At 44.9% G+C, this 12,484-nt stretch overlaps 1 protein-coding gene across 28 annotated transcripts in view; it reads right to left on the bottom strand.

Annotated features, from left to right (window-relative positions):
• Positions 1–12,484, bottom strand: part of Ttll5 (tubulin tyrosine ligase-like family, member 5) — a 229,068-nt gene that overhangs the window by 24,836 nt on the left and 191,748 nt on the right. For 13 of the 28 annotated variants that reach the window (XM_006515989.4, XM_006515992.4, XM_006515994.4 and 10 more), the window contains 2 exons: positions 8,322–8,431; positions 4,583–4,705 (listed from right to left, as the gene is read on the bottom strand). The exons of 4 other annotated variants lie outside the window; for them this stretch is intronic. In XM_006515989.4, coding sequence (XP_006516052.1) covers positions 4,584–4,705; positions 8,322–8,431 — 232 coding nt within the window. In that variant the 3' untranslated portion in view covers position 4,583. Of the gene's footprint in view, positions 1–1,574; positions 3,176–4,582; positions 4,706–8,321; positions 8,432–12,484 lie in introns of those variants that run through there. 11 more of the 28 variants (XM_030246774.1, NM_001081423.3, NM_001364624.1 and 8 more) reach the window with 4 other exon arrangements.

Raw genomic sequence — 12,484 nt, 5'->3', positions numbered from 1 at the left:
GTCATGTGGGTTCTGAGGATTGGAATTCAGGCCTCATGCTGCCACAGAAAGCACTTGACCCACTGGACCACTTCCCTAGATCTTGGGGTGTCTCTCTTCTTAATGACTAAAAGTCTACTGTGGACAACTCTGACCCTATGCATAAAGGAGAAATAATTATTTGCATAGTAGAAAGAAGGATGAACAGATATAAAGCAAAGAACCTTCTAAGAGCAGCAGTTATGAAAATTTCATATTATGATACCTGGTTAAAAACTATGAATAGTTCATTAGCCAATACAGCTTTGAGTTCAATTATGAAAACAAACAAACTTATCAAAATTTAAAATATCTACATTTAGGCTTGTCATCTATCTGCATTTTCATGGCAAATTACAAGTGAATAGGAAGTGGGGAGGGGGACAAAAAAACCTTCTCAAATATTTCAGTAGAGAAATTAAAAAAAAGCAAACCTTGTACTCAATAACAAGAGACTAATAAATACAAGAATTACAGAGACTTATCACCAGCTGACTTTTCTCGCCACCCGAGAAAAGCTGGCTTTCCTACTAACATCTCTATTTTGTGGTAGGCTTAGAGGCTGTGTTTTACTGGTGTAGCTAAAGGGACAGTTTGTCCATTCAAGCTGCTCCTCTGTGGTATCAGCGGGTCAGGTTAAGAGCCGAGAGCCCTTCTATGTACTAGAATACTCACACTCAGAAGGTGGGAGCACAAGTCTAAGTGATGATTGCTTTATCTACCTAGTGATGCTTTTTACCCTGAGGCCTGGAGGAACCCGAGTCTTTTCTTTATAACCTAACTGGAAAGACCAAAGGATAAGTATCAACCCCAGTCATGTCAACAGGGCAATCTCCCCATCATCCCCAAGCCCTGCAGTTAAACACCTACACTCCTGGAACCCAGCTCCAGCTCTGCACATCAGGTAAGCACAACTGTAAAGGTTGCTTTTTCCAAAGACAGGCATGGCTTAACATGCCATTTTCTTCTGTAGAACTTTTAGGAACAATTATGTCCTAAGGACACAAGGTTGGTAAAGCAGAGGTATGTGGCTGTAACAAGCATCCCATTGAGACTGGTAGCACGGTATGTGGGTTCACTGGCTGCAAGCCTGGAGGCTGGATTGCTAACAGGGAGTGATCTGCAGAAAGACTCACAGGGAAAGGCCACTTTTCACTGGTAACTTGCCCAGTTCAGGGCTCTAAGAATGATCTGGATCTTCTCCCACCCAAACCAAACGGTGGTTACACAGGACCACACAGCGGTGCTACAAAATGCAACGGTAGGTACAAGGCTAATGATATAGGGTGCCGGGCATTTTTTTTCCATGAGCAATGTGTGCTTTAGTAATAGAGCCTGAGACTGAGGCCACCGACTCCCTTGTCTCTTTAACAAGGTTAATTGTCAACAGTTGAAGAAGCATCACTCTTCTCTTGGGACCTGGCCAGCACTGCAAGAGACAGTATCAATTTTCAGATGTTATCTTTCTCAGTAGATTATTTCTTAATCCATTTCAGAAACTGAGTTTCTTGGCTTTCTTTCAAGCAAGCCAATCCCCTTTGGGCGGGCTCTTACATGTCCCCTCCCATCTTCCCTAAATTGAAAGCCAGGTGGTCTCTCTAACTTCCAATAGGGGGTTCAGCCTGACTTTCCTTATGTAGAAAGAGCTACTAACTGTAACATGAGCAGCCTCCTGATAGGGATGCATGGCGCTCCACTGGCTGGCTGCCAGGCCAGTCGGCTGGCTAGTAGAGGATGCATCCAGATCAGGCTAGTTACGTACACTGCTTCAGTACCACTGTGTGATGAGCCCTATCATGGAGTGTTAAGACAGCAGCACAGGCATAGAGCTGGGTGATAGGAACCCAAGGAATAATTTCTGTCAATTCCTGCTGCTGCTGCAAACTAATGACATTCTTCCTACCGAGTGTTCATGTTGGTCATGGTATGGGGATGTCAGCGTGGCTATATGAGGAAGATGGAGCATCATGGGAGGAGGAAGCAGGTTATATGTACAGATCCCAGAGAGGGGTGTAACAGCGTACAACACAACCACTGGTCAGAAAAAACCACCACCACCACCACCACCACCACCACCGCTGCCGCCGCTCCTCAGTCTGCAGACAGGCGGGGGTGAGAGCATAGTCTAGGCAAGCACCTTCACTGGTGTCCTGGGCAAAGAGAAGGCTTATCAAGGACATGGTTTATCTATTCTGAATAATTTCCAGCGGGCTTTGGAACTCTGAGGTACTCACTAGATACTTGGGATGTGGTTTAGAAATAACTGGGCAGGAGAAACAGTTTGGATTGCTGTGGTAGAGTTTGATAAAGAGGGTTGTTAGGGATCTGAACTTGGGACTGGCTGATCTGCACATAAAAGGCATGTTCTGGGACAAGTTGGAGTTATATTTAGGACTGATGGAGGTGATCACTTTCCTAGTCTGTAGGCACCCCAAATACCAGAACACTGAGAATAAAGAAAATACAGTTAATATAATGTATATACTTATATTATATTGGTAAAAATAGACTCTAAGAAGACAAATAACAGCAATGTCTCTGTCTGATTATAACTGTGCCTAGGGCAGCCAGGGGGAGGGGTCTTAGATGGGCTTCTGCTCCTGATACCCTCTGCACAAACTCCTTGAAGAGGACAGCTGGTATTTTCTCAGCATTATATAAGTATTTTGCAAACACAGTGCATCTTCTTTAGTCCATCATGTCTGTCTCTCCAACCTGCTTACGTAAGGCACCTGGGTCTGTTGCAGCAGGTACTGCTGCTCATCAGTAACTGTGGCTGCAGAGATCTCTGCTCGCTACCAGTTCACAAGTCTGATGCTGGAATGGGCCTCCTCACCACGTGAACTACTTCTCTGTTCAAGGAAGGCAGCCCCCTGCAGAGGGTAGCATGAACCAAAGTGATAGTTTCTGCAGACACCAGGCTGGTGGGCCTGCTTGGCGACGCTTTCCCGTAGCTGTACTGCTCAAGGGAGGCTGGTTCTGAGACCATGCCTGACTCTGGACCCATGTCCATGTATCATTGGCATGTCTCCCCAGAAGATGGCAAGCTAAAGCTCAGCACGACTGTGTTTTTTCCAGAATTCCAGGTGAAGAGATGAGCTTTCTCAGGGCTGTGTTGCTGACAGATCTACATTGCCAAGGACTGCTTCAGAGAGGACTGCAAGGGATACCAGAAGAGAGGCTCGAGGAAAGCGATACACCACCGCAGGTCCAAGTCTCACAGACCTGGAAACGGAGGGGTGCCAGTACTCCTTGGCAGGCCATCAGTTTGGTTTGGAGCAGGCTGTCACATTTACCCTTCTGGATGCCAGTACACTGAGGGACATCTCGACCTTTTTGCTCAGTTCTCTAACCTTTACAAGTTGTTCATCACAGGACAACATGCTTTGTGTCAGCAGTAGAATGCCACTGCCTGAGTGGCACCAGAATTTTGGGTGTTTTCTATTTCTCTGGTACATTTTGGTAGATGACCAAGCCATGGATTTGGTGTTCCTGTCTCTCCTCTCATTCCTTTCTGGAGAGAGTTTAAATGGGCTGGGGAAAGATATTTGAAGCTTTCTGATCCAATGTAAATGAACCCTGTGGTGGGTAAATAACTTTCCTTTCTCCTTTGCTCTCCTGGGGTATTTTAATGAATAATGCTTCTCAAAGAAGTTTATAAATATTCCCCCAGAGGTAAGAAGAATATTAAGCTCATAGGAGGTGTGCCATTAATGCTGAGTATGTGGGACTGAGCGAAGAAGAAAGGAATAATTACATTCTCGAGGTTTCAGAGTTGTTTCTGGTAAGTTTTGAAGGCGATAGCTGGAACATAACACTCAGAGCAACATCAGTGAAGTGAGGACAGTTTCCCCAGACCCAGTCCAGCAATCCCGTAATTGCACTGGCTCCCACAGGTGGCAGAGGATGGGATCTAGCTTGTTTTGTGGCCAATTAACAGCTGTGTGCTCATTAAAACCTTGTAACAAGTAAAACCTTTTAACAATTGTGCTCTCAACGTCACCAAAGCCTTTCCAAAATATTTTTTGTTCCCTTTCCACCTCAGTAACTCAAAGCCCTACCCCTAGTCTATAAGTCTGTCCTGATAATAAATAGCCGGCCTCCTTCGAGACAACTGGATCTTAACAGCATCTCCTTTCCCCACACACCCTGTTATACTTACCTGTGAACCCTGGTTATGGCTTTAATGTTTTTGAATTGTTCCAGAGACCCCATATGTTTAAACAAAAGCCTCAAATAACAGCAGAGAATGTTCTTACTGCTACAGCGCCACCTTCTGGGAGGCCAGTACAGTACAGAAGCTAGCTAGGCTCAACTTTGACCCAGGTTTGAAGTAGTCCCTCTTTCCTGTGTTTTATAAAGTCTCTACTTGACTGTCTTTTTTTCTTTGTTGGTGCTAGGGATGTGACACAGGGCTTCGTGTGTGCTAAGCATGTGTTGTGCCACTGAGCTAGACCCAGACCCTGTACTGCATTGCTTTTCTTCATAGCTAAGTCCCTTGCTGTGAGTGGCACAAAGTCAGAAGGTGATAAGGACAAAATCATGCTCTTATTCTTACTATTACCTTAAATTGTCCCTGACTTCACCGACTTTGATTTTCTCTGTCCTATAACTGTAGCAAGGGCTCCAGACTGTGTGGGTAAGGGTTTGGATCTTGCGAAAATAACTTGGGGAGCTTCCAAAGATCCTGAAAAAATGAAGAAAAAAAAACCCCACTTAACATTTTATTTGATCTTGGCCCAAAGGACAAGAGGTAAACTCCCACACTGGGTTAAGGGGACCATTGTTCTCAGATGCTGTCACCCGGCCTCCTACCAACACGAACTCCACTGTCTTTTTTCTGTTTCCTAGGGGCAAAGCACCTCAAATCTTACCCCATGGCCCTGCAGAGAGGAATGTTTGGGAAGCTTTAATAATGGGAGTAGAAGGTAAAGCCCCAGGCAAGGGGGAAATGGAAAGGAAAAGAAGAAAGGAGAGCATTGGACACTAGGGCTGCTGCCCCAGGAACATTGCTTATTTTACTCTTAACTTCTTATGTTCAGACCCACCAAAGAGTGCCAGCAACTACATAAAGCATGATGAAAATAACAATCTGATAATGAAAACAGGTCATTCCAGACAAATAAGTCATATGGAAGCTAAAGTGACTTCTAGGCCCTGAGGGTGTAAGCCCTGCTGGATTTACTTTATATAAAAGGAAGTTCGTTTCTCTTATCTCAAGACACAGGGGAGTGATTGGGCACAGTCACCCTGGGGTGCTTTTGCGCTGTCCCCATGAAAGAGCATAGAGCTACTGCACATTCACTAGGGCTAGAGACAGAAGCATTTAACAGGACATGGCTTCCTTCTTCCTGTCACACCAGTCCCTGATTTTCATCTATAACTACAGAGCAAATAGAGCTTAAGAGTAAGGCTGTGGGGCAAGAAGAGGCTGCGCTCCAGGACAGCTTGCTTTTCAAAAGGTAAGGGCGGAGGACTGAGGATGGAGGGTGTGGCTCAGAGTCCTACAGCAATGGTGGCTGACCTCAGCTTGCCTTCTTTGCTGTTTTAGTTCACTAGATGCACTCCAGAGCCCAAGAAGGAGTGCTGTGGTTATAAAGAAGGCAGCCAATGAGTTTGGCTCCCAGCCAAGGGCCCTCACTCCAGTCTCCTTCTCAAGTTTCCAAACCTGCTGACTCTTTCCCTTCCTTTCATTGCAAACTTGGATATAAGGCCAGAGGTAGGAAAGTCAAGGCAGATAACACCCAGGCAGCATTCCTTCCAGGCACTCTGCAGGAGAGCTGCTATCTCACCTAATGGGCAGAGTAGGAAGGATGCAATTAGCCCACCATCAGCAGTAAAGGGCTCAAATGTTTTACAACTCAGGGAGTGGGGTTAGCCACTACCTTGTTACCTGCAAAGTCGCAAAGCTTAAAGTAGGGTTAGCCAGATAAAAGAGAAGGGTTAAGGGCCAGGAAACGGTCATGAGCTATATTTATGGCCATGTTACTGTATAAGACAGGGGCTAAAGGTATTTGGAAGACAGCTGAGGAAAGCCCTATGGCATTACTGTGTTCTCTCTCAGTTGCCCTTCTTCCCTCCCCAGGCCCCTCCTTCTGGGCTTAAGTAGCTCCCTCTCCTTCGCACAGAACATCCTTCTGAAACATTAGAACAGCGTTTACATCTAACTGCTGCAAAAATCACAAAGTGCACGGCTGACACACTGCCATGCAGGGCAGTTTCTCGCTAGCAGCTGCCAATGCCACGTGTGCTGGGAACTCAGTGTCAGCTCTTACTAGTTCCTGCACTTCAGCATCTCTTTTAGTGTCAAGATTACCAGCAAAGTCACAGACAACAAACGCAACAGCAGGCAGAGCTGGAGGCAGAGGGTGCCACAAAGCCTGAGGGTGCTGGGTGAGCAAGGCTTCTACCTAAGGCGGAGGCAGGGAAACAGCTGCTGGAGAAAACAACTGCTTGCGCTGCTGCAATCATGGCCCAGTTGGTCCTTTACAGGCCTAACTCCCTCAGCCAGACAGCAGAGTTCAGCTCCACATGGTTCAATGAGACATGCATAGGAGGTAGTTGGGGTTCCTAGGCCTTGCACACATCTCTAGCTTAAGGCATGTGGAGAGGAAGGGAGTGCTAAGGGCTGCGACCCAGAGCGACTTCAAACATGCCCATGATTCTCATCAGTCACCGCCTCTCTCCATCACAGTTCCAGGTACAAGTTTTCCTTCCTTAAGAATAGCTGCCATATTCTAAAGAGCTCGGGGTGTTCTCAGTGGTAGAGCCCCTAGCACATGGGAGGGGCGGTTCAACACCTCTCAGGAAACAGCAAACACATGGATCCTCTAGCAAACACAGGGAGGGTCACGAGTACAGAACCACCAAATATCTTCTGAATTCAGGCTCTGATACTGTGAAGGAGAACTCATTTTTATGCCCTTATTAGAATACTAATATGGCCCAATAAGCTGTGTGAAGGAAGAGTTCTCCCTTTATACTGCCTCAGTTCACCCTCCACTAAAGCAGTGAGACACGTGCAACTGTTCTCATGCTACAGCTACGCTTCGCAGGAGATCTGCTGTCACTGTCAGGGGCACTGCCACTTCTTACCACAGTCTCTGCACTATTCCTGAACCCCTCCAGGACTTCTTGCAGCTGTCAGGATGATGACAGCCTCCCTCTATAGCTCGTGACTGGCCCAGACACTTCACTGGTATTCTCTTGACATCTCTTACTCATACTCTCTCCCTAGCCATGCTGACAAATGGGGTTTGCAGAAAAAGCAAATATTCCTGGTACTCTTTCCACGCCAGATGTCTCTGCTCTCGGCAGGCTACCTATCTTCAAGTCTGGGTCTCAATGTTTCTTTCTCTAGGAAGCAGTCTTACCATTGAAAGCCCCTGGATTCACTCCTCGGGTACAAAAGCACCTTTGAGTTTAGTGGTCATGTGGTCATGACACTTTAGAAGTACTCCACCATCTAATAAATAAGCCTGGGCTCTCAGTTCTTCCACTCGTACAGTTGACAATGAGGTTACTACCTCAAGGCACTCAGCGCCCAGCCTGACAGCAATGCCAATACTGTCTGCTGTCACTCCCGTGTCCCTGTACAGAGTTAGCCACAGACTCTGCACCAGCCACTCCCATGCCTCTATCTCCCTGAGTCTCTCAGCTCCCCAAGCAGAGTGGACACTGCTCTGTTTGCCTGTGCTGTGTGGAACTCAGTGAGCTGCCCTGCATTGTCTCAGCAGCCAATGTCTGCTGACCTGCGTTAAAATGACTGTCCTTCAGTTTTCTCATCTGTGTGTACATCACTTGCATGCATGCATGCATGTAGAATGAGAGGCTGCAGGCCCTGTCAACTGACCTTTAGCACCAACACAAGACTTACGTCAAAGACCAGACATCTAACTCTGGTTAGTTGTAGTGCATGTACAACTAATGTGCTGAGTCTTAGCTTCCTCACAGAAGAGGAGGGAGGAGAAGGATCTTATGAAGCTGTTGTGAGAGTGAGAGAAATAGTACATGAACAGTGAACCCAAACACAGGGAATGTGTGCTCGACATTACAACGTTGAGAGTGTTCTGACAGACAAGGATATTGCATTTACCCCATCTGTTTCAAAAAATGCCAACCCCAGGATGTTGTTATCATTCTAAAGAAAAAAATACAATCAAAATATCTATCTACCAATGCTTTCAAGGCCTGGGCATTTGTTCTTTGAGCTGAAGTTCTTAACAGGGGCAAAGGTGAGAACTGCCAGCTGCCACCTTCCTTGCCGCCCCACCCCACTCCAAGAAGATCTGCTGCCCACTGACCTGTGGAGTTGGTGATGGGCATGAAGGCTGCAGGGTTAAGGCTGCTCTGGAGACCGTTCAGCTGCCCTTCTGCAGAGGACCCTCTGAAACACAAAGGAGCCCGGTGAGACCTGCAGACAGAAGGTGCTGACAGAAAGGCAGGGTCAAGGACAGACCTGCAATACCCTTCTCTCTTGGTCTTGGCGTTTCTTCTCATGGAACATGCTCCTGTGCTTTAACCTGTCTCTGTTAAAATGTCAAATGCCTACAGATGACGTCTTTCACCAACAGCCATCCACTTCCTAGACGATTATACAGAAGTTATTATACAGTGGCTCACTACACCATGAGTAGTTACTTAGGTCCCGGTTCTGAATTCGCTAAAGCATGCTTTTGAAACATCACACTTCATGTAGGAGCAGTGGCTCTTATGACTTTTAGCTGGGAAGGGAGGAAGAACAGATTTGGTCACCATCACCGTTCCCTGAACATCCATGACTGTCCTGCACTGTCCCAACAAAAGCTATGTCTCAGTTATTTCCAACAAGTTCATTATGGATAAAAATTAAAACTGTTTGACATTTGTGACACATGTGCCGAACTTTTGTAAATATACAAATTTACCTTAAAAATGTACTTCCTGGGGATGGAGAGATGACTTAGAGGTTAAGAGCACTGACTGCTCTTCCAGAGGTCCTGAGTTCAATTCCCAGCAACCACATGGTGGCTCACAACTATCTGTAATGGGGTCTGATGCCCTTTTCTGGTGTGTCTGAAGAGAGTGACAGTGTACTCACATACATTAAATAAATAAATAAATCTTTTTAAAAATGTACATTCTGTTAGAAGCAGTCATTTATGTGTAAATATTAAAGTTTTTTTTTTTTTATAAAGAGGCTGAGTTGTGACTCACATGTGACTTGTAAAATCATTTAGGGGCTCACAATTAGCATTCAAATAATAAAGATGGAGTTGGAGAGACAGGCTTTATGAATATACACTGTTTTGATTGAGGACTTGAATTTAGTTCCCAGCACCCATGTTGGGCAGCTCACAACCATCTGCAACTTCAGCTCCAGGGGATCTAACACTGTCTTCTGGTTTCGATGAGCGTACCCAAAGACATAAAAAAAAAAAAAAAACCTAAGTAAATAAGCAAATAAATAAAAGAAATAAAGATAAGAACAGAAAATATTTACGACATTTTTATTTCACAAATGCACATAGCTTTTTTTCCTGGATTGTCTATCAGATACATTTTTATTATTTATGGTGGCCATAAGGATTATTTGCTATTTCTGCACCTGATTATCAAAACCTTTAGTAGTTATTTAGAGATACTGATAGGAGTATATTTCAATAAAGAACTTCAAGAGGGGAAGGGGAAATGAGAGTATGTGAAAACAACAGAACCACTAAGGAAAAGAGGTCAAATAAACCATGAACAAGATACACAAAAGCTGGCTGGGGCAGCGCACGTCTGATCCCAGCACTCGGGAAGCAGAGGCAGGCAGATCTCTATGAGTTTGAGGCCAGCCTGATCTACAAAGTGAGTTCCAGGACAGCCAAGGCTACACATAAATCCTGTCCTAGAAAACCAATGATAATGATAATAAGCATATTTAAATAAACCAGCCATTATGATAGATACGCTGGAAATTTTTTTGTAGCTATTAGCTTTGGCTTACATATTTGAATTATAATGTTAAGTACATACACATGCTTTTTAAAAGCAGTGTCACATAAGCCCACCCACCTGAGATTGCTGCAGTTTGTTCCCTGGATCCATGTAAAGAGCTGGATGTGACTGCAGGCGTCTATAAGGCCAACACTTACTCCTTACAGCAACAATCAGAGTGAAAACAGGGAAGTGGGACAGACAGACGCTGACAGACCAGCTAGCCTGAGCATCAGTCAGCACAGCAGCAGAGTCGGAATCAGGATAGCTGTTGCCTCAGCAAGTGCAAGGGACAAGTCACTCTCATGTATCCTTTGACCTCCCACAAATGGGTGTGTACACACCCCTGCATATTTATATTCTCTCTCTCTCTCTCTCTCTCTCTCTCTCACACACACACACACACACACACACACACACACACACACACACACACTATAGTAGTTTAAAGAAAAGAAGAGAAATGAACAGGGAAGTGGAGGATAGATAAAGCTGAGACATTGAGGACAGGACATGAGGTAAAGATGCAGAAAGACAAGCGATTAAAGCCACATTGAAAAGGCGGGACCTGACTCAATGGGTCACAGGGCTGGCACATGTGTCTAGGATAAGCCAGGACACCTACATTTTGGTTCATCTAAAAAAAAAACTTTCTGTACCTTAAAAAGAAAAAGATGTAGATTATAAATTTATCTTGAAGTCTATCTCTGACCACAGTTCAAATATAACTTTTGGTATGTACAAGTTTTATTTTCAGTCTAGTCATCAATATGACTTTGATACATAAATCCTTTTAATCCATCCTCAGACTCAGCGAGCTTTCACTATTTGCTCATATTGATAAAATAATGCTTTTAAAACTTCCCAAATTATTTGGGCATTTTGTCATTTGACTATAAAGCCATCAGGTGATAATTTTTTTCTTTTTCAGAACTGAAATGCTCCATCCTTAAAAACTACTGCATTGGGGACAAAGCTATTTCTTTATTGATTTGTTAATTCCATTGTTCAAAGCCCCGTGTGTTCTTGTTTTAGATCTAATGCACCTACAACCGTGACAACTCTTTCTGGGGGGCATTGTGTCAGGGTGAATTTCTCTTCTAATTGGTTTTAAACCTTTATGAGAATGCTTTTATGAATTTTTTAAACTATTTTTGCTTCAGGAATTCCCTGTTCCCCAGTGCCTATGCGTCAGCCTCCTGAACCCTGCTGGGTTTTCACAGGTAGCTCTGCTCCTGTGCGGCCAGGCCTGCTGCTTCCATTTTTCTCTGACACCTTTGCTAACTTAACACATGCTAAACTTCACTTCTGAAGTCTAAAGTGTTTTCTAAAATGCTGTTCTTTCTCACACTTGAGCTTATTTTAGGAGTTGGCAAAGCCTCTGGATCCTTACCACAAATCCTTTTAATCCATCCTCAGACTCAGCGAGCTTTCACTATTTGCTCATCTTAAGAGATCTAAAGCCACCTTACTCAGCAGGCCTGGAGGAAAGGTACAGGTTTCAATTCAACGATCCCCGCAGGAATCACTAAAGACCCACCATTCTGTGACTTTCACCCCCACACAACTAGTGTAACTTTCACTGAGGAAGATGCTAGGCCCTGTCTCTCTGTTGTCACTGCACACAACCAAGCTTTAGGCTTCTGGAGCCCCCGTGAAGTCACTACTCAGGCCACAAAGGGAAGACCAGAGAGTGCAACCTCCAGACTGCTGTTCTCTTCCTAGGTCCTGCAGTGAGGGGGCCGTGTGGGGGCCTCCCAAGGTCCCACCCATTTCCCACAGGAAGCCACGTGAAAACCTTCAGTGTTGTTCTTCAGTCCAGTCTGCCTGGGCAGCACCTAGCAGAAATGCCTCAGGGTGGCATTAATCCTTCACCCTTTTGAGTGCTCTGACAGTCACTCCAGTGGTAAAACTGGCATGGAAAGGAAAGGAAAGGAAAGGAAAGGAAAGGAAAGGAAAGGAAAGGAAAGGAAAGGAAAGGAAAGGAAAGGAAAGGAAAGGAAAGGAAAGGAAAGGAGGAGGGCTGGATTCTAGGTGCCTACTTTCATTTTTCCAAAAGCGGTATTTTAGGACGATTAATCTGTATTTGTTGCACCCGTGCAATTTAAGAGGACTTGAAGGGACTTCTGAAGTCAGTGGTCTACTGGGAAGCCTGTGGTTAGGATTTGCATTTGCAGCCCACACTCACCCCCACTCCTTTACCTTCTAGCATCAACATTTTATACTTTCAGAAGTACACTGAGAACTCTGCACATAAGGATGGATGTTTCTTCAAACCATATAATGAAAGACTGAAAGCTCAACAGACCATGGTTAATCTACAACACAGCACCAGCTATTTCACCTCCTGAGGGCTCAGCGCTAGAATCTTCTCACTGCGATGACTCACAGAAGAAAAAGCTATTAACACATACATATGTCGATACTGTTTTCCTATATTTATTTGGACGTTTATCTCTGAACATGTTCCATCACTCTGCTGACCTCAGCAAATGCTCAAGTCACC

This window comes from Mus musculus, chromosome 12 (genome assembly GCF_000001635.26).
Source record: "Mus musculus strain C57BL/6J chromosome 12, GRCm38.p6 C57BL/6J".
Taxonomy (NCBI): domain Eukaryota; kingdom Metazoa; phylum Chordata; class Mammalia; order Rodentia; family Muridae; genus Mus; species Mus musculus.
The sequence above is the reverse complement of the archived record's forward strand: the minus strand, read 5'-3'. Positions and strand labels throughout refer to the sequence as shown.